Genomic DNA, 24,848 nt, shown 5'->3' with positions numbered 1-24,848 from the left:
GGACCTCCCATGGAATACTGGACACCATAACCACCCATCTGGGGTATCCCTGTGCCAAGCTGCCGGCACCAGGTGGGACAGGACAAGGATGCTTAAAGAGAAGTAACATAAGATATATACAGAGCTCACATTTGGCACAGCTGTGTGCTCATCCCCACCGTGCAGGGCAGAGCCGCAGTGCCCAACCTCCATCCAGCTGTTTGTCCATCCATCCATCTGTCCATCCGCTCTCCCTCACTGGCGTTGCTATAGGTTGGTGATGTAAACCTGCAGCCCGTTAGCAGTGCTCCAGCCAGCACCTCCCCGAGGTTCCCCTCCCCACACATCACCAACACTCTCATAGAGGTTATCCTGCTGGGGGGGCTTCCCCGGCCGGTCCCGTTTTGCTGCCTTCTTCCAACGAACATCCACAGCTTCATAGTCCGGCTCAGCGCCATGAGCAGCCCAGGCTCTGTCATTGATGGCCTCATAGCAGGGCTCGGAGGGGGCTGTGGGCCAGCAGGCAGCTGGGGGAGGCTCTTCATGGGGTGGGGGTGGCCGCCCGGATCCCCCGTCCCTGGGGGATGCTGCAGGACCATGGTTCTTCTTCTTGGTGGCTTTGCACACCGTTGAGTACATATCTTCCAGCTGCAGAGGGAAGGGGATGGTCTGGAGGCAGATGACCCTGGGAACCCCCCCCCAGGACATCCCTAGGACCCCACAGCCCCAATAGGGCTCTCTCACCCAGGAGAGCACTCTGTGCATCTCCTACTCGCATCTGAGCTCCATCCCAATCCCCCAAAACACAGCTGGAATAGTAGGATACCCCATTGCATGCCCTCCTCTGCACGCATGCATTATAGGAGTGGTGTTATGGGAGTGCCGTACCTTCAGACAGGGTGCATCGCCTGTACCTTCCCAGCATGGTGGGGCTGCAGCGGGTCCAGCCACAGCCCCTTCCTGCTCCTCTGGCAATGTCTTCTTCACCTTCCGTACACAAGCATAGTCAGCAGCCCCTTGCCTGACCCGGGGGGGACACGCTGAGGTCCCAGTGGCAGTAGGTGCATCATCCTCCCCCATTGCCAAGCACTCATAGAACGTGTCCGGGGGTGCACGATGAGATGGGGTGAAGAGCAGGTTGGAGTAGGTCTGGTCAGGGCCGGGGGGTTCAGGGCCGGGGATCTGGGGCAGCTGGCGGTGCAGGAGGACGGAGCTGTGCAGGGAGTCTGGGGGCAGTGAGGAGAGGGGGAAATCCAGGCTGGCCGGACGCTGGTCTGCAGGGAGGAGGTGGAACATGGGGGTCACTGCACTGCAGCACAGGGTGCGTGGGGTGGGATGCTCGGGGATCGCACACACTTACCTTTGTCCTTGGCCTTCAGGCAGTACAGCTCATGGAGCTTCGTGTCCGACTTGCTGAGTGAGCGCAGCTGTGTCTGTCTGAGCAGGGACTGCAATGGGGAAATGCACGTTGTCAGAGCAGGACACCCAGAGCTCCCCCCGGCCCTGCTCACACCCTTACCTCATCTACCAGCTTCACACCGTCTGGAGGGACCTTCTTCCTCCTGCCATGGCTGTGGGAGAAGTGGGACTGAGTGGAGGCAAACTGAACCCAGCTCCAATGCGAATTGCTGTGCAGCCCTCACCCCAAACCCATCCCCTGCCCCTCCACCAGCCTGCAGTGGGGGCAGTGCTGCTGGGGGCTCCCAGCTGGATGCACAACTCCAGTGCCCAGGAGCCCTCAAAACCCCATTGCATCACACCAGCATCCTGTAAGCATCCCCACAACATTCACCCACTCAATGTCCACCCTCAGCATCACCACCACAGCCTCACCCCCAGCTGGGACCAGCTCTTTTGGGTGCAGGCCTCCCCCCTTGGTGCACACCAAAGCTGCAGCAGGGGTCTGGGTGTGGGGAGCAGCCCTAAAGCACACCGTGTTGTTGGGCACATACCGTCGGCAGGCAGCACACAGGGTGCACAGGTAGACCAGGCCTCCGAGCAGGGCCAGGACAGCGAGGGCCACCAGGGGTGGGGGTCCCAGCAGCCCCTCACTGTGGGTCACAGCCATGGGGAACCGCTTCTGTGAGAGCTGCAGGGCCAAGCTCTGGGGAGAGAAAACACAAGTGGAGCCATGTAGACTCTCAGCACTCAATGCCCAGTGACCTGTTCCCTGCCAGGACCCCACTGTGCGGCTGCTGGGCAGGGGGATGCCCAGATGTTGCCCACAGCCTCTGCAGGAACAGCCACCAGGGACTGTTTTCTGTCCTGCTGCTGCCTTCCTGGAAGCTCTGCTGCTCCGGATGTTGGTTCCTTTTAAAAAGGAAGAGCACAGAATTCATTGCATTGGAGATGTTACAAAGGAGAAGCTCCAGAAGCACCCCACATTGTCAGCACGCTCCAGGGACCAGCAGGGCTGGGCAGTGACCATGGCATGGGATCAGAAGAGCTGGGAACCATTTGGTGCGGTCATGTAGGACGCTGCCAACAGCCCTGCTGCCAGCACCATAACCGTACAGGAGGCCACGGTGTGACCTGGGGGACACACAGAGTGGATTCTGCTCCCCAGAGTGGAGAAACACAGAGCTACCATCCACCTGACACCAGGTAAATCCCATGGCATCACTCCTGTCCCTGCTCAGCCACTGCTGCCATCACATCCCCAGCATCGCTGTCACAGCGGCAGCTCCTTGCTCTGCACACCCCAAAAAAGGCCCTCGGGTGTCAACCTGAACTTCCCACACCTTCGGAAACATCACCGACTCAAAGCCTTCATCCCCAGAGAGCAATTATTTCCGTGTGGAAACGGAGACAGGAGGTCGGAGACACCGACCAGGCTGGGCAGACCGGCTCACATCAGAGCTGGGAAGGAGCTCCTCTCCCTCCGTGGTGTTTTAATTAGACAGCACCGCTCGCTGTCTGAGCACGCACGATGTGTTACCTGCAGCACTCCAGACTGTCCCGGCTGAACTCGTTTGGCTCATTACAGAGGATCAGAGGCTGCAGGGGTGGCTGCACCCGGGCCGGGAGCAAGGAGAGGTGCTGGGACTTAGCAGAGCGATACGCAGGAATGGTGGCTGGAGGTGAATGGGGCTCGAAGGGCAAACTTCTCTTGCTGAGACAAGCACACGTGGGGACGGCCCATCCTACAGCCACCCATGAGCTGCTTGGATTTGACGATGAGGTTCTTCAGCTGAAGTTAACACAGAGCCCTTCTCCTGACCTACTTTGCCCGCCCTCTGCTCTGTGCAGGAGCTCTGTGGTTGCTCCTGTGTTTTTGACCTAAAAAACGGTCCGTTTTTAATGCTCTTTGCCACGTTTGGGTTCTGCACTCACTGGGAACGGCCCCCTCGGGGACTGGGTGCTGCTTCTACCTGTTACCAAGAGTGACCAGTTTGAGACCCAACACCTGGAAGCCCAACGCTCTGACCGAGCAGGTATGCAAGACAGAGATTAAACCAACTGCAACGTGCAGCTCAATTTCCTGCTAATAAAGCCATGGATCACCAGGTCCCAGGGCTGCTCCGAGGGCAGGAGCTGCAAAGGACAGCACTGCCATCAGCCCCACTGGTTTGAAGGTGGCTGCAGCTCCGTAGTCACGATATGCATTGGGGAATCACCCCATGTCACGATGCCTCAGCACCAGCACTGAACCCAGTTTCTTACTGGAGGATACGAGGGTTTTTCAGCTCCAAAAGCCACGTTACAAAAAGCTCGAGTTCCTCAGCTGGGCCTCATGACAACGAAATTCGATTTCCTGTCAATTTAAGTTCTGCTGCTGCTGCTGATTTTGCCTGGTGTGATTCACTGGGGCAGATAATGCTGCACCAACACGACGTAGAAACAAGTGGAGGGTCTGCAGAGCCAGCACTGTGCTTCCCATTCATGATGGCCAATGGGGCCACAGCCAACACAGCACAGTGCCCTGGGGAGTTGTACTGAAAAAAGCCCCACCAAGCAGAAATAGGGGGTTTCAGTCCCCAGTTGTGAAAAGCAAAAGGCTCCTAACCGTCAGTCAACTGCACTCAGCCTGCCCAAGACAAAGGGATGCCATCAGTAAAGAGAAGAATGTTCCTGCACTGAGCTCATGCGGCTCTGAGAGGGGATCCGAGCTCCCATTGAGATAACTAAGAAAAGGGCCCCAAATCTCTCTCAACACCAGAGCCAAACCCTGCATTCAGCACAGTTCTACAGCATTTCAGATCGACGAGAGGCTGTTCCAGGGATCACACTGAAGCCTCCACATTGCCCCGCTCACAGGAGCTCAGTTGGTTTCCTCCAGAGCCGTTCTGGATTCAATCAGCAGCTCAAGCCCAAGCAATGCTGCCATGTTCAAGACCTTTTTCTCCTTCCCCATCCCCGATGCCAGCAGCGCCGTGCACAAACCCTGCACAAACCCTGCACAAACCCTGCACAAACCCTGACACCTCCCTGCAGCTTCACCCAGCAGATGCTTCAACTCTGCACCACTGAAAATAGGAATCCCATCTGTCCAGTCCGGCTGGCTGCAGCAGCATCTCTGACAGCTCTGCAGTTCCCACACGGATTAAGTGCTTTCCAGCCCCGGTTTAGTTGCAGACACGTTTACCAGGCAAGAAAGGGACCATCACTTACATTGCAGAACCTCAGAAGTTGGTGAGCGTGAAGAACAGGAATCCAGCCATGCCCGCTTCCTTGCCAGTCAACCTGGAGAACTCCTGCTTTAAACCACAAGGCTGCTCCTCATCAGGGGCTCCCAAACATCCCAAGCATCTCGATCCAAGCTCTCCCACTCTTCAGCTCAGTCTCAGCTCCGTGCAGATACCATGCAGCACAAGACCACAGCTTCCTGACCTGCAGAGCTTGTTGTTTCACCCAGCAGCAGGCTGGGCTTCTCCCCGCCTTGGCTGCAAGCAGGCTCTGCAGGCACCCAGCTCACAAGAGCACCCTCTGCCGCTCTCTGTTCCGGCAGAGCTGGTTTTGGAGCCAGCTGTGTGCCTGCAGGTGAACGTAAGGAAAGAAGGGGTTGCCACACGTAGTCATTACCTTGCAAACAGTGCCTTAAAAGGGCAGAGGAAAAAAAATAAGGCAAGCTTTATTCACCGGGGACGAGTCCTGGGTGGGAGGCAGCAGCCGTGCGAATGGAAGGCTGAAAAGTGAAGCTGTGGGCAATCAAAATACAGCTCAATAGAGACACGGGGCCAACGCATCCAACTGTGAAATGTGAAATACCAAACAGCATCGGGGCACAGAACAAACCAAGGAGTTACTCTGCCCAGCTCATCAGTCATGGGCCACTCCAACAGGCACTCACGCTAAGCTGGGCACGCTAATCCTTGTCACCACTCAACACTTGCGTGTGGGAAACCAGCAGACACCAGGGAGGGCACTGAGCAGCCATTGTTAAAGCCCCGAGTCAAACCCAGAGCACTGAGAACATGAATTCCCAACAATGAAGAGACTTCAGCCAAATGAGTTACCAACAGACGGATGCGACGCGCATCCCACGGCACCACTCACAGCGCCCATCACAGCAGAATCCCATTGCTTTCCAGCAGGAACGAGGCACTCAGAGAGGCTTCCTGATGATATTAATCTCTCTTATCTTCGCCGTTGCTCTTTGCTTTCCAAAGGGCGTCTGCAGTAGTGCTCAATCACATCTGGGCTCTGATGGTATCTCCTTCAGCCGTAGGTTTTCTGGTTCTCTTGGCAGTGAATCAGACAGGCCGGGCCCCCACAGGGTGATGCAGTTCTGCCCGAGCTGACAGCTTCAGAATGTTCTCAGAAGCAGATAAAAAAGGCGGCACGAAGGGAACGAAGCTTTCCATGAGACAGAAAATGACTCAGAATAAAAGGAAATTCATTTGAGTTTTTGGTTTTGTTTTTTTCTTTAATTAAGAAAAAAAACGTGTCCTGGCTTGAAATCACTAACAATTTCTGATGATTATTTCTTAAAAAAATACAACACAATTACAATGCATAAATCCCACCGGAAAGAGAGGATGAGGAAATCACCAGCTCTCCTCTGGGGCAACGGCCAGCTGCAGCCAACAGGGAATACAACCTTGGGGAGAGGACATCCCTCCTGTGAGAGCACTGACCACGCAGCAGGGAAGGGCACCTCGCCTGGCCTGCTCCCAGGCAGGGCTGTGTGCTCAGCACACACACACACACACACACCTCCCAGTCCTTGTGCTCGCTCAGGGCACAGTCTGACCTGAGACTGGGTCCTGAGGTTTCTTAATAAAGGATGTGCATTCAGAGAGCCATCTAGGACTGAAAATCTCAAGTAAAGACAGAAGCCCAAGGTTTCCTGTAGTGTTGTTCCTAGCCAGGAGGTTTGAGAATCTGTTACTCTGCTGTCTTACTCCCCCAGCTTTGGCACTCATGGAACCACACAGCTTCCCATGCCAAGTCGATGGGTTAGGCTATAGCATGTCTTAGGGATACTCTTACACTCAAATTGAAGAAATATGATGCTTGAGGCCCCTAGTACCCAGCCCTGAGCTGCCAGTTTTCTGTCTATGCATCACACCAGGTTCATGAGAAACTGCTCCTTATTTAAGAGTTCTCCCCATAGCAAAGAACAGAAGGTAGAGAGCAGCTGAAGCAACTTGCCTTTGTTGTTCTCAACTAGCGTATGACTTTTCTGCTCTGCCAGAACGTGCCTGGGACCCTGCCTCCACTTGTGTTCATCAGTTGGCTGCAAACACAAGCCACAACCGATGGCAGGATGTGGGGCTTTCAAAGGCCCTCCTCATCCTGTTCGTAGCCAGCAACGTTATCATCTGAGCAGCTACACGCTCTGGCTACTGCAGAGATGAGAGGAAAGAAGTGTGTAACATAGCAGAGAACTGTATTTCTTGTAGCTAGTCCTTACACAAAGTTCAAGACTGGACAGACGTGGGCTCCTCCTCTTCCCAGCAGAGCTCAGAAGCATCTGGTTTCAGGAACTGCTGCTTTTCAGCCCAGTTTTTGGGCTGGGAGTGCAGCCTGAGGCCCAGAGAAGCAGGACAGCTCACCCAGGCTTTGAGGCCATGAGCACAAGGGTTAGCTAGAAGGATAACCATGGCAGTCAAACACCTTCCTCAGAGACTAGAATTCAGTCATCTTCTTATGTGTGTCTGCTTTCTTCTGCTCCCGCTGCAGACTGGCTTCCTGGGCCTGCAGCTGCCCCAGCTGTTTGTGTGCATTAGCCAGCTTCTCCTCCAGCTGAGCGGTAGCAACGCTGTGCCTGCAAGTAAAAAGCATCATAGCAATGTGTCATCCTGCATGGTAAGATCAGAGGTCTGTCACCATCCTAAGAGGGTATTCCCTTTCCTATGGGATCAGCCCAAGGCACCTGTTGAAGGTAGGAAGTACCTGATGCTCAGCACAGTCTGGGCTAGAAAACATCCGCCAGCGCTGCTCAGCAGCAGCACTTCAGAGATGGATATGGGAAGGAAAAGACTCTAGGACTTCCCCTGAGAGAGCTCCTCTTCTTTAACACAGCCTGAATTTCACCCAAAGGACCTCAGACACACCTGCCAGCATCCAAGCTGGCCTGAAGCACACATCAAAGGCTCTCTCCCTCTACTTCTCCCCAGGTCATGCACAAAAGTTTCCTTCCTTCCTCCCACACCTAATTTCAAGCCCACCCCTTCCCAAGTGCACCAAGAATCCCCAGTTTATCCCACAGCCCAAAAGAGGTTTTTCATACCGCCCAATATTGCGTGCCAGGGCCTGCTGGATTCCTTTTATATCCTTCTGTGTTTGTTCAATCTTTTCCATCGTCTGGAAGAGGCGAACACTCAGGGCCTTCTTGGTGCTCTTGCTAGCATGGTAGATCTCTTTGCTTTTCCTCTCCGGCAGCGTCATACCTCCAGCCTTCTCTCCTGTGTTCTTCCCTCGCAGTTTCTCATTCAGAAAGTCAAACACATTGCGGGGTGGCTTGCGGCTGCCTGCAGGGGACCTCCCAGTGTTATTTCCCTTTGCTCGGGATTTCTTTGAATTGCCAGGGTCCAGCCTCCCCTGTTTCTTCCTCTGAAGCACCTCAGCACACTGGTCAAGGGACTTCCCTCGAGGAAGTACCACCGCCTGCACCGGCTCCACTCGGCCCTCAGAATTCTTCCCAAGCCCTGAGAGGGAAAAGCCATGAGAGTCACCAAGCCTTTACCATGAGGAAGGATATCCCCTCTCCAAGTCAGTTCCCACCACAAACTCACACGGACAGCGACAAGCTTAGAACAAGCAAGTGGGCTTTGGACGTGCAAAATGTCGTAACTACCATCCAAGTCAAGGGAAACAGCCAAAAGCTGCAGCTCATCTATGTAAATCGACAGCAGGAGCCTTCTTCAGCACAAGATATGTGATAAAAAGCCCAAGGCCAATAACCAGGTCAGTTTCTGTAAGACAAGGTTCAGTTTCACATCCTTGGCTTCTCAAGGAAGGTTCTTCTTAAAACTGGTTTGGTTCCTCTGGGAGAACCTGAGATAAATCGAGTAGCAGACTGGCCTCCCAAAGCCCCCAAGGCTCCATACAATTTGTGTAGTAAGAAGCTAGTTTAGCAGGCTTTGAAGTCCACGTCTAGAGCCAGGAGATGCTTTAACACAGACATCACAAGCTTCATAAATCAGTTCCTTTCTACCTACCTAAAGCCTTTGAACAGCTCATTCAACAGTTCTCACGGCTTTAATCATTAACCTGACCATGGTTTTAAATGCCTCCAACTTTCGCTGTTACCATACAGGAGCTGGTGCACACATGCGGCTGTACTTCGATTAAATAGTTCTCTTCTTGCCTCCTAACACTTCCACCCAGGGGTGATTCATCACATACCTCAAGCCTTATCTAACAGGCCCTTCAGCAAAGTTTTTGCCTCATCCAAAATCTTGGTCTTCTTACCTAGCCTTAGGATGCATCACAAGACTGAGATGCAGGCAGGCTCTCACACCACCACGATAACCCTCTTTCCTTACCTTTTCCAAACTCGTATCCCATCTGAACGAGCAGTTTGGAGCCAATGCCACGAGTGTGGGCTTCCCAGCCACCGAAAGAGGAACTGCATGCAGGAGCCCATTCTCCATTCTCTGGAACCCCAGAATCTATCACTGTAGCACAGAAAAGACAAACTGGTGACACACAGACACAAAGCTGATTTGCAAAACCTTTAAGAGCATGAAAACCCTTCTTGATGTAATACAATGTACTGCTCCCACCACAGAATCATTCAGCAGCTCCTCCAGCCTTACTTGTTCCTGCTATGCTGTCACCTTTTACAAACACCACTTACAGGGTTATTTGAGAGCTCTCACTTGACTTAATGCACATACCATCTCACAGTTCCAAGCAGAGTCACCTAGAAGTTTCTATGTTCCTTTCCTTCTGGAATGGTCAGATTGACATATGCCATCCCAGCAAAGTTTGGCACTGTGGCACATAATGTGCTTAATTAGTGCCTCCAGTGCATGTCAATAGCATGAGGATTCTCTAGGCTAGTATGCTAATGATGTGTTATTAGCATTCAATAATCTCCATTAGGCTAAATTTACTGAGCAATAGGACACAGCTTTGTCCCTGTGGCATAACAGGGACACAGACAGAGTGCTATCTGTGTATGCTCAGAGAAGTCACCTGGTTTCTGTTGGTGTCACCTTTCCATAGTAAAAAGCCAGGCACAGCTGTTACTCATCAAGACACTGGGAGGTTCAAATACCTGTGCCTGGGATCTCTTACTCTTGTTGTGTTACACAGCTCCGTATAAGGCTCCAGAGAGATTAGAAGTCTCCTGTTTTACTTGCCCAGCTCACACACCCACTTGAAAAACAGACTAAGAACTGGAACTCCATTATAAAACATTGCGCCCTCTACCTGCTGCCACAGAAACATCTGAGCTTCACCAGACTCATACTGGTGACAGAAGGCAGACAGATCACAAGGCACTTTTCTAACACCCCCACCACCCTCACACCTTTAGCATAACCAGAATCATCAACGCTGTCTTCATCAGATTCAGCAGATGAGGCACCATCTTCGCTTCGTAGTGGGGGAATTACACTATCTCCTTCCACAACAGCTTCCTTTAGCAGCAGGGAATCAAACTTCACCGTGTAGTAACCACTGTCAATATCTACAGAAGGAAAAGCAAGAAACAAGAGTTCGAGTGAACTCTCAATACAAACACTGCAGAGGGCTTCCTCAAAGTTAGCTTCAGGGAATGATGCGGGAGAGGAGGAAGGTCTGAAGAACACGTGTTAAAACAGTTGAAGGCTTAAGAGATTTACTTATAAAAATGAAGGAATATGGGCTATCGACAAATGGAACTAAAAAGAAGTTTGACTTACTCCCTCTGACCCAGCAAGTGCCAAAGAATAAACCCTCACCTTTCCCTTCTCAGAACAGAGGGGAGCCTCTATCAACAGCTCCCAGATTACTGCAGTTCTACTCTAACATGCAATTGTATATGCACGTATATTTCCCATCCTATTCCCTCCCCAAGCCTGACACAACTCAGAACACATTCTCAACTACCTCCAGATTTTTAGTTCAAGGCCACAGTGACACCCTCAAGTGTTTGCTATCATTAACCAAAATGGTCATAATTCCTTCAGCATGGATGCTCAGTCCCTGCACAGCTCTGGCAGAACACCCACAAACACCACTCACCAGTTATTTTTGCAGCATACCATATCCCATCACTGTGTTTTGCCAGGCAGGCTGAGCCCACCTCCAGGGTACTCAGGTTGGGCTCTTGGAAAGGCTGAAGCTCCTCCACAGAGACCACCTGGCCATGTGAAAACCTGCCAGGGGAGACAGAAAAGGAGTTAGATCTACCTCACTGGAAAGGGCTTTAAATATAAATCCCTTCCTTCCTGACAGGAAACTCACACAAGTTGTCAGCAGGGATGAATCTGCACCAGTAGTTACCCAGAAGGTTTATCATGGATTACTTCAATTAAAGAAGTCATTCATTTTTCATTGTAATCGTATAATTTATGCTGTGTAATAAAAGAATGCATCCCACTCCCAAGAACGAAGCTTTCCCTGCTAGGGAGATCACTGAAAAATCACAGATCTTTTGAGGTAACGAAGGTAACGAGGATTGCACACAGACACACAGATCTCAGCCTCCTGCTCAAAGCACAGCCAACTTCAAAGCCTGATCAGGCTGCTTAAGGCCTTATCTGGGTTAGTTTTGAAGCTCTCCAAAGATGGAGACCCTACAGCTTCTGCATGCAGCTGGAACAAAGGCACCATCAACAGGCAGCCATGGGTGTTTTTGCTTTAACTCATAAACCTGTGACTGATGGAGCTATTTGAACCATCAGCTAAAATCTCTGCAACTTGCCCACAGGGATTTCCGCTTCATATCTGCGTTACCTGAACAAAACTGTCCAGCTCTTTGATGCCACCTGTTACCATACAGAACGGATTTTAATAACATGCCCAAATCCCATTGGTTACAAAAGCCAGCACGGAACACTCAGATGTTCCTGCCTTTGAATAAGACGGCCTTTATCAGCAGCAATGATACGCGCCCCCTTCCCCTCCGTATTTTTCTTTACCGACAGTTCTCTTTAAATCTGCACTTGTCATCCAAGAAGAACGGGCACGGCTTCAAGGACTTGTGAGTTGGATAGAGATACAGCACTCTGACACCCGCACTGCCATCCTCTAAGTACTCTGTCCCCACAATCATGGCATTGTGGTACTCCAGCGTCCCCCAAGAACTGTAGTACGGTGCTTTAACCTTCATCCCACTCAATTCCTCCTCCTCCTCCTCTTCCCTGTCAGACTCTTCTTCGCCGCACTTCACTTCAGTTTGCTCCTTGCTTTCTTCCCTTCCCTTTGCAGATCCCTCCCTGTTATCAGCTGAAGGCTCAGCATCAGTCCCGAGCTCAGCAATGGCTTCTTTGAAGGCAGCGTATTCCTCATCCTGGGCAGAACCGTCGGGATTCACCGGCTGTTCCGTGTCACCCGCACGTGGTGCAGCTGAGGAGGGCTGTGCATCTAACGCAGCCAGCAGCTTGCTCTGTCTGACAGCCACCAGGCTGGACTCGGTCAGTTCTATCAGCTGCTTTAAGTCTTCCTGCAATTGAATCAGGTCCGATTGCTGCGAGGGGTCCCGGCTCGCCTCCAGCGCCAGCTCTACCTGCTGCAGCTGGGCGTTGTAGGCCTGGATCGCCGCTTCCAGGCTCCCTTCGTCCATTACGAACAAAAGAGAGAACCCGGTTAAGGCCGCAATCCGGACCGCCCCGTTCAGCTCCCGCACCCCCACGGTACCGCCGCCATGACACTCCCCCCACTTCCGCCCTTCTGGGCAGCCACTTCCGGCTCCTCCAGCTGACGCGCAACTCCACTTCAGCGACGCAGCTCTCCGTACCGCGCCTGCGCGTTCGGGCCCGCCCCACGCATCCGGTGCCGCTGAGCATTCTGGGAGTTGTAGTTCAGAACAACGCCACCTCCCCGCCCTCGAGGCGGCGTGAGAACTACGCTTCCCAGAGCGCCTCGCGACGGACGGCGCCGGCGGCCGGTGTGGTGGGGGGTGCGCGGCGGAGCTGGGTGACGGGAGGCGCTCCCGGGACCGGGTGAGGGGCTGCGGGTGCGCGGATCTGCGCTGTGCGGCCGGTTCGGGGCCTGCGGGGTACGGCGGGGTTTGGGGCGGCTCCGTGAGCGCAGCCGGCATCGGAGGGACGGGACGGCGGGGAGGGCCGCGGTCTGTGGGACGGCGGGGGGGGGGTGGGGGGGTCCGTGGGGCTGGAGCTGCTGGTGGGCCCGGAGCGGGGTCACTGTTTGCTGTGTGCCGTGTGCTGTGTGCTATGTGCTGTGTGCTGTGTGCTGTGTGCCCCGTGGCAGCGTATTGGCTGGCAGTGCCCTGCAGCCTGCCGGGCTTCTCTGTGCTGTGCCGAATTCTCCCTCCACCTCTGGAGCACCTTTTTTGCTGTGTTTTCCTTCCTTTCCTTTCTTTCCATTTCCCCTTGGCCTTTAGGCAGCCTTATTTGACTTCCAAGCGGTTGTTCGCCCGCACAAAGGTTCTCGCTTCCAAAACTCTTTGCCCCGAGGTTCCTCTTTGAGTCCGTGTTTAACAGAGGAGCAGTTCCGACGCGGCGGGTTTTAGCAGCTTCTCTCTGCCTTGTGCAAAGCCACCGAGCAGCGGTGCGTGCTGCTGGCAGCTGCTGTGATGCTCGGTGTGATCCTCAGCCCTGTGCTGCTCGCTGTTTAACTGCACGGCGTTATATTGTGACCGTCTGCTTGTATGACGGGTGCTGTAGCAGCAGTGCTGCTGGAGGGAGGAGAGTTTGGGATAGGAGAGGGTTCCTACACACACATCTGGCTGTGAGCTCAGTTCAGCTGTTGAAGATCCCATAATACTGTTACAAAGTGAGGGGACACCAACCTGCACATTCTTGCCCAGAACACTCCTCTATATCTGCACGGCACTGGCTTCTGTCCTGTGAGTCTTATATGTTCTCTAAGTTACTTTCAAGCAGACTTTAGCTTGCTGTTAAGTCCCAGAGAGAACAGACTTTGATGGGTGCTGTGCTTTGAGCGCAGAAACACAGGTTAAGCTACTTGGAAGATCAACCCTCACTTAAACGTTTTGAACATTGGATCTTGAGCTGTTTGCATGCTTGTGTCTGTGATTTGTCCTAGGGTTGGCTTAAGAGTTACTGATAAATGAGTAATGTAACTTATTAATCTCATGTTGGGAGAGATTTAGATCGTGGAATGAGTTTTGGAGCTAATCTGTTTGCTAATGATTTCCTGGCATCTGTTGCAGGAGCAGGATGTATACTCTGCTGTCTGGGCTCTATAAGTATATGTTCCAGAGGGATGAGTACTGCATCTTGATCCTTGGTTTGGACAATGCTGGTAAAACAGTAAGTGCTGAGTGTTACCGATTGCATAGAGATTGCATTGCAGTTCTAAACGTCCCCATCTTCAGAGATAAAACTTCCACCAGATGGGTCAGTCTTTCTTTGTAACATGAGCTATTTAAGCGATGTTACCCCCAAAGAATCAACTTTGATCTGGTATTTAAATTTAGCATAAGCTTTGATAATCCTGTAATCGCTTGTGAGCCCTTCTCTCTGCACTGAAATAGGGAGCAAGAAAAGTGGTTTGTTTCAAGGTTAGGTAGGGCAGTATCTGTTGGAACAAGGTTCTGCAGTCATGAAAAAGGAGATCTGGGGCAGGGTCACCCAAGGCAGTAGAATATATGAGAGTGAATACAATCTCATGTTCCTTTTCAGACCTTCCTTGAACAGACTAAAACTCGATTTAACAAGAACTACAAAGGGATGAGTTTGTCAAAAATCACAACCACTGTAGGCTTAAACAGTAAGTAAATATGTCTGGATTGTTGTTGTTGTTGTTATTATTATTTTGGCCTCCTTGCAAAGTTAGGCAACAGTTCCTTTTGGAGTGTTTGAATTATTGAAGAGTAAGCAAGACCAAAATAGTTCCTGCAAATGAAGGTCTTCTCTCCCAAACCCCTTTGTTCTTTTGTGAAAGAATAAGATCGACTTGTTTAGCTTATAAGAAAAGGTAACCTTGAAGCCACAAAGACCTAAAGAAGCAGATGTTCCATTTCAGGGCTACGCTCAGCAGTTAAGTAACATTTTGCTGGAATTCCTTGGCCTGATTCTGATATTACTTGTACTGATGTGGTTCTATCTGATATAGTGGTTGCTTTTTCCTCATGTATAGTTGTGCTGCTGGAAGTAGCACTGTATATGATTCCCTCCACCCCAGCACTCTCAGTGTCTGTGCTTTAAAGACCCTTTTTAGTTTTCATTGGGTTGTTTTTCTTCTTTCCTTCTAGTTGGTACTATTGATGTTGGCAAAACTCGGCTGATGTTTTGGGATCTTGGGGGCCAGGAGGAGCTACAGTCTCTATGGGACAAGGTTGGAGATGTAGTTTTTTCTTTTGGTCCCTTTCACAATTACAGAACTATGATCCTTTAATCATCATATAGGTTTACTGGTAGCCTTAGTCTTCAGCATCAACACTTCTCCAAAGGTTTGAGTGCATCTTTGTGAAGTTAGCTTCAATATGTGTATTATCTTCATGAAGATTGTGCTTCATATTTGCATTAGTGTTTACAGGTGGTAATTACTATTAGATATGAGGATTGTGATGGTGGAGGAGCTCTTCAGAGCTCAGGGGGCAGATGTTTCTTCACCTGCTTCATTCAGTAGGCAATGCATTTTATGTGACACCATTTTTCTCTCCAGACATACGTGATGGAAACAGCTGGCTTCATATGGTTGATCTCTTTCGCATGTATCAAAATTTTACCAAGTAAAATAGAAATCTGCAAGAGTAACAGTTGGCCTGATACGTGCACTAATATCTTCTGTTGTCCTTGCAGTACTATGCTGAATCTCACGGAGTCATCTATGTTATTGACTCCACTGACGAGGAGAGGCTCTCAGAGTCTAAAAGAGCTTTTGGTGAGTTTGCTGTATTTTACCTGTCCTGTGATTTCATCGTGGTTCTTGGCACTGTTCTGTTATTGCCATCATGTCTGATCCTGCAGTTGGTGACACATCCGTAGTACATTTGCATCTTCGCATCATAAATAGCTGTATTTATGAGGTAGAAGTCTGAAAGGTTGGAGCAAATGGAAATACAACGTGAGGAGGAGCCTCTTGCTTCATTGGGCAAGAAGGATCTTGTATCTGCACAACGTTGTCCTCCAGAACTGGCTAAACCTCTGTTCTGTTTTCTGTGCTTTACAGAGAAGATGATTACTAGTGAAGCTCTGGAGGGAGTTCCCATTCTGGTGTTAGCTAACAAGCAGGATGTAGAGGTAAGATTATTTGCAAGTGTGCTTCTTGAACGAGCAAACAGACATTGGGAAGTTGGGCTCTGCATTTGTGTTTAAGTTATTTGATATTCCTGGACTGATGCCTATTGAGCTTTCTTGCTGCTGGAAACAATTCCTTTGAGTTTAGTTTTTCCTTTCTCTCCCAGCCCTTTCCCAGTGATGCAGGTAAGATTACTACAGAGGCACTTTTCCCTCCTGATTTGAACCTTTGAACAGAACAAACTATGGCTTTGGGAGGGCTTTCTTGTGCTGTGGCTTGGTATCTTGATATGGTTTTTTCCTCGTTTATTTAGCAAAACGTTGGTTAGTGAACTTTGTTTATGCTCTTCTGAGTTTTACGTGGAATTCCAGTTCTGCAGTTGGAGAGCTCAGTCTCTAGATGGAGCTAGAGACTGTTGGAGTAGGAACCTTTGCAGCTGTGTTCAGTATCTGTTCCAAAGTGTGGCAGTGCTTCCCAGCTCCTTCCCCTGGTCTCAGTGCACCTGTCTCAGTGAGTGTATTTGTGGGAGATCCTTGAGATTTCCATAGATATCGCTTTGGATATAAAGGAGGATTTTGTTGTTATCCATTTGTGTGACACAGGAGACGTTTGGGTGATCGTCAGGTTATGCAGGCACAGAAAGAAAAGAAGTTAATTCCACTTTAGGGACAGCATCAACTTAAGATCCACAGTTCCTGATTTCAGGTTCTGACTTTGCTGTGAACTCTGGTGTTTGGGAAAGATGAGTGTCTTTCCTATGTGGAAACTAGAATGTTACCTCTTGTGCTTCCATGCAGCAGTACAGTAACAGTGAGCAATCTGCACTCTTCTCTTTAGCTACTGAGATTTAACTACATGCAGTGACTTAAAAACTGTTTGAAATTTCCTCACGGCCATGTATGCGTTTTTTGCTATGGACATACTGCAGAGCTCAGTTCTTCTGGCACCCAATTTGGGCCAGTGCAAACTGAACAATTAGAGCTCTTTGCGTGGCTGCAAAGTGGTACCTGAAACAGGCTTTTAAGGTAAAAACTATGAGGGTCCGGGAGCAGCCCACAGATTCAGTGCCTTCATGCAGTCACAGAACTGTGATGAGATGAGCAAAGCTGCACTGACTGGAAGTACATCTATTTTCAAGTAATATCTAAGTTATATATGTGGGGGTCTAATCTTAGACTGTGATCTTGGATGTGAACACAGAGTGAAGGGACATCAGTGCTATTAACAAAATACTGAAGGCTCCGTAGCATATTTCTGAGTAGTTATTTAGGCTTCTTAAGCAGGGATTAGAAAACTAGAGGGCTTTTTTCTCTTCCACTGATGTAGCAGAAGTGAAGACCTTTGGAAGAAAATTACAGTGTGATCAGTGGCACGGATTGCTCTGCTCTGAATCTCCAGGCATGTCATTGGAGTGAAGAATTCTCCCCAGCATTCCTCTGCTGTTAACACAGATCATAATGAAGGAAGATAAATGGTGTCTTAATCATTCTGGTATTTGTGGGTGAAAAATAATGTAGGTTGGTTACGTTTACAAAGGTCAGAAGGATATTTGTGTTGTAACGTCTCCGAACTCTGGCATGGATTTTTGTTCTGAAGAAAGTTGAAATGCGCGCAGCTTTGTAAAGGGTGAGATTCTTTTTGGCTCTGATGCTGAATAGCTTGTAGAAAGAAATTCCTCTCTTAGCAGCCACCACTACCCTGGGGTAAATTGTATCCACGCAGCTCTGAGTGATGTTTGGCAGTATCAGGAGATGGAATAACATCATGGGCCATGAAATAGCAGTTTTTCTATCCTGAAAAGAATGTCTGTGAATCTTCTTTTACCGGGAATACACTCTGTGTTTAGCAGAGCTTCCATACAAGGCCATTCTGAACTGCTGATTAAATGCTGAGTGTGTTGTGAGTGGGCTGGTTTGGGTTCTGTTTGTTTTAAAGGAGCTGTAGCTTTACTGGGAGAATCCATATCTGATAGGCAGTGTTTGGTGCTGACTCTCAAGTCAAAGTCCCACCTTTGGCCCATATTGCTTTACCTGTTTACTGCTGAGTAAACAGCAAAACAAGAGTTTTCTCTCTGCAGTTCTGATCTGAATGCAGCATTTAAAGGCCTTTAAACTCTCTGTGTTGCTGAGCTGTAAAATGGGGAACAGAATGCCTCACTTAGGAAAACTACTAAAAATACTGGAGAAAGCAAGCTAAAACAATGAGCCTGTGGAAATGGAGGGTTGTGTGATGGCTTTGGGAGGACATCTTGCATTCCTGGTCATAGGATGTTGGGAATTTAGTTTGCAATTAGTGGGATATTGGAAAGCTTCTGTGTGTGTTTGGGGAATGAGAGGAGCGGTGGTGACTGCAGCGTGTTTGTGAAGACTCCTGCTGTTCTCTTTTTGCCATACAGATGCTGGAAAACAAACCTTGCACACGATGGCCATTCTGAATCCCAACTGAAGAAATACCGCAGCTCCTCTATTAAATTAGTTTCAATTTAGGATAAGCATCCATAAAAATAACGTAGCACAGCATGTAGGCCAGGTTAGTTAGAATCATTATTATTTTTTTTTCAATATTTTTTGTTTGGGCCTTATTACTATTACCTACCTTATTATCATTGGCTCCTTTTCGAGTTCCATTCTGCCAGTTACCCTGGAGGTGTCTGGGAAGCCCATGCTTGAAGCTTTGTCCTGGCATGACCATGCCTCAGAGAGCCTACGTGAAGAGATGATTTTGCACCCAGTCTTTAGGGGAAGTTGAGATGGATATCAGACTCCTCGAGTTGTGATTTTCCTCTGGTGTGGTAGATAGCATCGTTTCAGAAAGGTCATCTGTGGATTTTATTATTGTGCTGTTAGGCTGTTGATGTGGTCACGAACCCAGTTTCCCTAGTTTGCTCCTTGGTTTCAGCTGGGAGACAAAACACATCTATAAACAGTTGTTTTGTAATGGAGATAGGAAGGAGGTAAAGAGAGGAACTAGGAGAAAATGTCAGTTGTGGCTTCCAAAGCACGAGAAGCTCAGATGCTCCTGACTGGCAGTGAATGTCATACAGAAAGCAAGCTGAATGTTTTAGAAACCTGAACAGATTGATCATTTGGAAGTCATCTCTCACCCATCTTCCACACCTACTGGTATGAATCCCAGCTCCCAAGTCCAGGCTGATTCCTTTGATGGTAGTATGCTTCCGTGTGGCTTAATCCTTCAAGATCCTTCAAAAGGATCCGATGTGGCATTTGGGTAAACACATGCCTAAAACATGTGTTTGAGCCTCGCTGAGGGCCTACAATCTCCTCACAGAAAGAGGAAGAAAGCTGGGCTTATGGCCAGCAGAAGTGCTTAAATGGATCATCCAAGGCTTCTGAGCACTGAGATCAGAGTCGGGTTTATAGGCTGGTGCCTAATTCCAGTCTTCTGTGAGTGCAAACCTCAGCGTCAGTGCGGCAAGTTTGCTTCTCTTGTAACTCTAAGAATAAAGGATTTGTGATGTCCCCCTCGGTTCTGTCAGGAACATAACGTGCTGATTTCTTGGTTTTCTTATGCGTTTGCATCTTCTCAAATCTCTTCCCAGTAATCTCTTAGCAAATCTGCAGAATTGCAAGAGCTGATGGTGAAGTGACAGCAGGCTCCTGGAAATGCACTCTGTGCTATCAGCATTTTCTTCCATGTGTGAAATCCAAACAAACAGGTCGAGGGAGGCTGTGCCTTTAATGTCAAAGAATGTGCTGGGAACTTAGGAAAGACAGCCCTCAGTGTTCTCTGATAGTGCACACAGGGCAGGGCACTGGCATTGGGTTGGCTGGCGTGGCTGGGATCCTGGTCAGTGGGCCATTTCTGAAGGGTTGGTGTGCTCCCATAGTGTTCTGTATGGCAGGACTTGTGTGCGATGGTTGGGGCAGGGGTTGTCTGCAGGGTGTACAGGCTGTGCTTGTTTCATGGCTGCTGAAAAGAAGTTGAAAAAACAGTTTTTTAATGAAAGCAAAGTGAATTTGCTGTGTTAGTATGTAAGGGGGTGGTGGTTAACCCAGTATCACTGTGCCATCTTGACTGTGGATGTGGTGGGATTTGTTTTGGTAGCCCGCTGTCTCTTGTAGCATAGAAAGAAAGCTCTTGTTTGATTTTTCTTTGCAGACTTGTCTGTCAATTCCTGACATCAAAACAGCATTTAGTGACTGCATTAACAAAATTGGAAAGAGGGACTGCCTAACACAAGCCTGCTCTGCTCTGACTGGGTGAGTATGAGAACTGATGATGTTCTGGTTAACAGCACAGCTGTGTGGTGCCATGCAAGGGGATCAGTATGGCAGCCTGCAGTAACCACGATAAAGGAGCTGCGTTTCCTTCCCAGCAGTGACAGATGCACGTTTGTAAACCTTGAACTTGTACCAGGTCAGCAACTCCATCTGTAAATCCCTTCTATAAAACATTAGGAAAATGTAGCAGCCCTGTCTGCTCACAGGCACAGAGCAATGGCACCTGGGGGCTTATGGAGCTGGTGATGGTTCTCCTTTGTTTTTCCTTCCCCATACACATTAATCATTGCATCGGTTCTTTTGCTGCAGCCCCAGGCCTTTATGCAGTAAGTCAATTGAAAATACAGCTGTTTATGACACTGCTGGGGCAACAAGTGGAGTTCTGTTGCTGGTAGAGTAATTATGCTTTTGCTGTCATATTTTTGGGCATGCAGATGAGTTTTGCTATATAGATAGTGCATATACAGCTGCCTCTGACAGAGCTTGTGTGCCGGTTTAAGACACAGAGACTAAAACAGACCAAAACTTGGAAGGCTGGGATATTTGTGCCTGTGCAGCTGTGTGCCATGGCCTTGGCCAGGCCACTCAGTTCTCAGCACCTTGGCGTCATCATTGTGTCTTGTAGTACTTTGGCAACACTTTTATTTCTTCAGTGAAAAGTGTGATTTGGCATTAAATCAAAAGCTTTGTGAGAGGTGATTAGAGAAATACTGCTGGCTGAATTACCACCCTAAGTACTGAATCCAGAGCTTTGAGATTTCTTCTCTTTTTGTAATGCAACTAAAGGCTATAATCTGACACAGGCTACTAGAAAACATAAGTAAAGCTTCTCAACCTATGGGGAAAAATCTCAGCTGTCTACATTACTAAGAACCGAATGCTGTTAAGCAGATGAATGACCACAACAACAAAAACAATGGTTAAGCACTGACTGGAAGAGAAGCATTAGATAACAGCCTTATGAAATGCAACCTTTACCATTGTGGTTTTCATACAAACACTTCTATTTTTGATCTGTGTGGAAATTCCTTGCAGAATTTCATTTTGAGTTTGCACTAATAATAATACTGGTAGGAGTCCTGTCTGGGAAGCTGTGCAGACCAGTTTGTTGTTTGGCAACCCCAGCACAGATGATTACAGAAAGTGGGAACCAGATTGGAATGTGTGATACAACTAGCCTGGGACTTGCAGCAAATAACCTCAAAGGAGCTGACTCTCAAGTGCTTTAACATTCAAGGTTTCCCCAGGGCTGATGACTCATTAGATTGGACATAGGCTTGTGGAAACAACCGAGAAACAAAAGATGGACTTTAAATGCCAAGTTGAAAAAAGATCTGATTCCCATTGTTTGGATGTATGAGAAGCTACAGTAGCAAGGCCAGCACTTAAGTGCATGGCAGAGCCCTTCACTTTCTCATGTAAGTGGTCAGTTAGAGCCTACGTACACCACGTGTTTTAATCTTGCCTACCTGTCCTATTTCCTCAGCAAAGGAGTGAACGAGGGAATTGAATGGATGGTGAAGTGCGTGGTGAGGAACATCCACCGACCCCCAAGAAAGAAGGACATAACGTAAGGAACTGCAAGGCAGCCAAGGAACGGACATTCTCTTCCCACACAGCTTAGTGTTCTCTTTAAAGAAGGTGGTCCACCAGATTCCTATTACACCTGATTCTTTCCGAAGTTTGGAGACGAACATTCTCTTTCTTTGTCTAAAAAACCTGAGCAAAGGATTCCAGCTGGGGTTGGGGGGAATCTCTTTCATCAAGTATTAAGCCATTGGCCTGAGGGCATAGACTGAGTGGCAATCCGTACTTTGTTGCAGATGCAAAGAACTTCATTTTCTACTTTGTATTACTTTGTGACTCTTGGTTTATTAGTCTGATGGGCTAGAGGCCAGTAACATGGAACTCTCCTCCCTTGAAGGAACGGAATACGTGAATATGAAAGGGAGCATGGGGAATGGCTCTCCCTTCTCTCTGAGAAGATACCTTGCTGCTCCAGCCCCATGGCTACTAAAGGTGGTCTTACTGCCCCTGTTATGCTTTTGTTTGTATGATGGGGAGAGACAGTGTTGATAATAACTCAGTTTTCAGTTGGCACTTTGATCCATGACTTCTGCCTGTGGTAAATGCAGATATGGAAGCCAACCTGTAGCACAGTGATACGCTGTTTGAAAATGGTATTCGTAACAGGACATGAAGCACTGCCTTGCTTTGACTGCCAGTCTCTGCTGTGCATTCTTCTTAATTGTAAGAATAGTTGATTGCCTTGTTTAACTGGAATGAATTGGGACACTCTGTGTATAATGTCTAGGCCAAAATCTGAACCTCTAGGCAGGGAGAAAATCAGTATGCAATAAAGCTTCCTGCTCCTTCCAACTCTCTTGCTGAAGCAACCAATGAGTCTTATGAGTTCAGGAACGTTGGTACTTGGCCTTTTAGGGCTTTTTGAAATGCAGGAGAGAGCAGAAAGGCGGCTCTCAAAGTCAGATCCTGCTCACTTCCCTTGTAGCCAACCCAGCTGGTAATTCTGTGGGCGTATCACTAACATTTCTCCAAATACCTCTTTGAAATCATCTGGATGCATTTAACGGTGGTTTGGCTGTGGGCATTATTCTTTGTGTGGCTGAGTTACTCTTGGCACTGGTGGGTGTTCAGGGCTGTTTGCACCTGATGAAGTGTACATTGTTCTGGCTCTGTTTGAGTAAGATACTCAGTGATATTTGTTTAATGATATGTTATCTGGCTCCTGCCAAAGACTTTTGTGTTAAATGTTCTGTGTTCAACTTACTGCCAATCCTTTTTTTTTTCCACAAAAGCATTTCCTTGCTTGGAGTCAAGGTGTGAAGGAACACGAAGTACTTCATAAAGTACATGAAGCCAGAGCAGAATCTTACTTCTCTGTAACACGAAGACAGGAGAAGGCTAGGCAGTTGTGCTGCAAGAAAAACAGGGATTGGTGCAGAATGGAAGTGATCCCAGAATCTGGTTCAAATCCCTCACAGTTCCCTGCTGTTAGAACAGATGGTGTAGCACGCTGCCTGAGTTTGAGCTGGGGTGGTGCAAATATCAGTCTGTAGAAGAGCTAAACAGCAGATCCAGCTAGAAGCAAGAGATGTCATTAGGTTTCTTTAGACCCTGTGACCCATCTCAGGTTTCCTATGCGCTCTGTGGATGTAGAAAAAGATGACTTGAAGAACACTTAAGTAAGTAGTAGCCCTTTTTCTAGGTGCTGCATGTTTTGTAAGGCTGAAAGCTTCAGGTATACAAGAGAACTGGATATTCAGTGGCCATTCATTGTAAGGGGCATCTCTCCCACTTGACCATCTCTGAAAGCACGAGGCCTTTCAAGGTAACTGTGGCCTTGGCTGTTGTTTCAGCTGTCAGGGTTGATGCCAACAATTAGGCTGAAGATGTAAAACAGGAGAAGAAAAGCTAAGAGATTAAAATTCTTCAGTCAACTAATGTGAAATATCAATTAAATTGGATACCAGGGGTTTTCCAAGCTTTCCTCATGCCTTTCTGAGATCTCTTTCTCACCGTAGGAGATGAGAGAGGAAAAACAGTTTTGAGCTTGAGGAAACAGCTGTTCTCATAAGCGTCTAGACACCAAGAATGTTTGGTGGCACTCATGGTTGGGAGTGGTGGTTGTTGTGGTGGTTGTAGTTTTGTGCCTGGAAAGATGCATCAGCTGTGGTGCAAAAGTAGGAGCGTGCTCTGGTGCCCACAGAAGTCAGGGAGGATTCCTCTGAATCTGGCAGTGGAAGGTTCTGTGTAATTCCAAGTTGGCTTGTGACTTCAGCAGGTACTGGATGGGGCGTGCAGCTGCTTGGCACCCGAGGTGTGTTTTAGGATAAGTTTATGACCAAGTGCCCCTACCTGGTACCGTCACAAGATTTCTGAGTGCAGCCCAGTAAGCAAACACAGGCAGAGCAATCCTAGAATTGTTTTGGTGTGTCCTCCGTGCTGCAGCGTGACTGCAGTGAAGGAATTCAGCTGGATCAGCTGACAGGTGCAAGATAAACATCTTGCTGTGCAAGCATGACCTGTACTTGTATCTCACCGATGGCGTACAGTGTGTAGCTACTCTGTTTGAAGCACACTGAAAGCAGAGAGCTGCTAAGTCAGCTGGGGTTTTTGGTTATGTTTGCTCTACGTGATCATAAACACGTCCGCAAAGACAACTCGCTTCTTCAGTTGATTTATTTCAGCCTCAGTCTTTGTAAATGGGTTTACGCTGCTAATGATGCTTCAGGGCTGACCTATGGAATAGGATGGAGTGGGTATGGAAAAAGCATTCTCAAAAGGGACGGTACGTAACTCATGAACAGCACTGAAATAATCCCCTTGGCGCAGTCAGGGGTGCCATGCTGGTGGCCGCTTTGGGTCCTGATCAGTGATTTCATCAGCTGTTCATCATACGTTAGATTTGTGCTTTCTTTAGATCCTTACAGAATGCTTTTCCATTGCAAGCGAGTGCCTTGAAAACCTGCAAGGAAAGGAAAGACATTTCAGTGCAGGTAACTGTAAGCAGTTTGTCAGATGCCTTCGAGGTGGATCTGCTTTGCCTCTGCCCATTCACAGCAGTTCATTTCTCCAAACAGTTGCTTTCTATTCCAAAACAAACTCATCTTAGTAATTGCTTTTTGTCCTTTGATGTGTTTTACACTGAGATAAAACGAAGTGGTTGAGGACAGTGGTAGGAATTCCGTTTGCCTTGTTTGAACGTTAATGGGAGATTCATTTTCTCTCACCCCTCTGGAATTTCCCTACTGGGCAAACATTTATTAGCTGTTAGCAACAGGAGAACACAGCATGGCTTAAGAATGATACCCAACAAAGCACTTCTGATGCTTTTGA

General features: G+C 48.6%; 3 protein-coding genes across 4 annotated transcripts; 1 reads left to right on the top strand and 2 right to left on the bottom strand.

Annotated features, from left to right (window-relative positions):
• Positions 1-246: 246 nt before the first annotated feature.
• LIME1 (Lck interacting transmembrane adaptor 1) lies at positions 247-4,747 on the bottom strand. Its single transcript, XM_072350592.1, has 6 exons — positions 4,591-4,747; positions 1,932-2,083; positions 1,499-1,550; positions 1,340-1,427; positions 868-1,253; positions 247-627 (listed from the first exon to the last, which is right to left on the bottom strand). The coding sequence occupies exons 2-6, from the start codon at positions 2,045-2,047 to the stop codon at positions 247-249; spliced, it is 1,023 nt and encodes a 340-aa protein (XP_072206693.1). The 5' UTR covers positions 2,048-2,083; positions 4,591-4,747.
• Positions 4,748-5,018: 271 nt separating this feature from the next.
• ZGPAT (zinc finger CCCH-type and G-patch domain containing) lies at positions 5,019-12,245 on the bottom strand. Its single transcript, XM_072350022.1, has 6 exons — positions 11,499-12,245; positions 10,600-10,733; positions 9,905-10,063; positions 8,913-9,044; positions 7,655-8,072; positions 5,019-7,189 (listed from the first exon to the last, which is right to left on the bottom strand). The coding sequence occupies exons 1-6, from the start codon at positions 12,140-12,142 to the stop codon at positions 7,051-7,053; spliced, it is 1,626 nt and encodes a 541-aa protein (XP_072206123.1). The 5' UTR covers positions 12,143-12,245; the 3' UTR covers positions 5,019-7,050.
• Positions 12,246-12,400: 155 nt separating this feature from the next.
• On the top strand, positions 12,401-24,164 carry ARFRP1 (ARF related protein 1). 2 transcript variants are annotated; one of them, XM_072350067.1, is made up of 8 exons: positions 12,401-12,521; positions 13,715-13,814; positions 14,187-14,274; positions 14,759-14,841; positions 15,309-15,390; positions 15,679-15,749; positions 19,867-19,967; positions 21,475-24,164. In XM_072350067.1, exons 2-8 carry the CDS (start codon positions 13,722-13,724, stop codon positions 21,560-21,562), a joined length of 606 nt encoding a protein of 201 aa, XP_072206168.1. In that variant the 5' UTR covers positions 12,401-12,521; positions 13,715-13,721; the 3' UTR covers positions 21,563-24,164. The 2 variants fall into 2 exon arrangements, with proteins under 2 accessions (XP_072206168.1, XP_072206167.1); XM_072350066.1 differs by having other exon boundaries at positions 12,475-12,577.
• Positions 24,165-24,848: the final 684 nt, after the last annotated feature.

The sequence above is a fragment of the Excalfactoria chinensis genome, chromosome 15, assembly GCF_039878825.1.
Source record: "Excalfactoria chinensis isolate bCotChi1 chromosome 15, bCotChi1.hap2, whole genome shotgun sequence".
Lineage (NCBI taxonomy): Eukaryota > Metazoa > Chordata > Aves > Galliformes > Phasianidae > Excalfactoria > Excalfactoria chinensis.
Note: the sequence above shows the minus strand (reverse complement) of the source record. Positions and strands in the feature narration are given on the sequence as shown.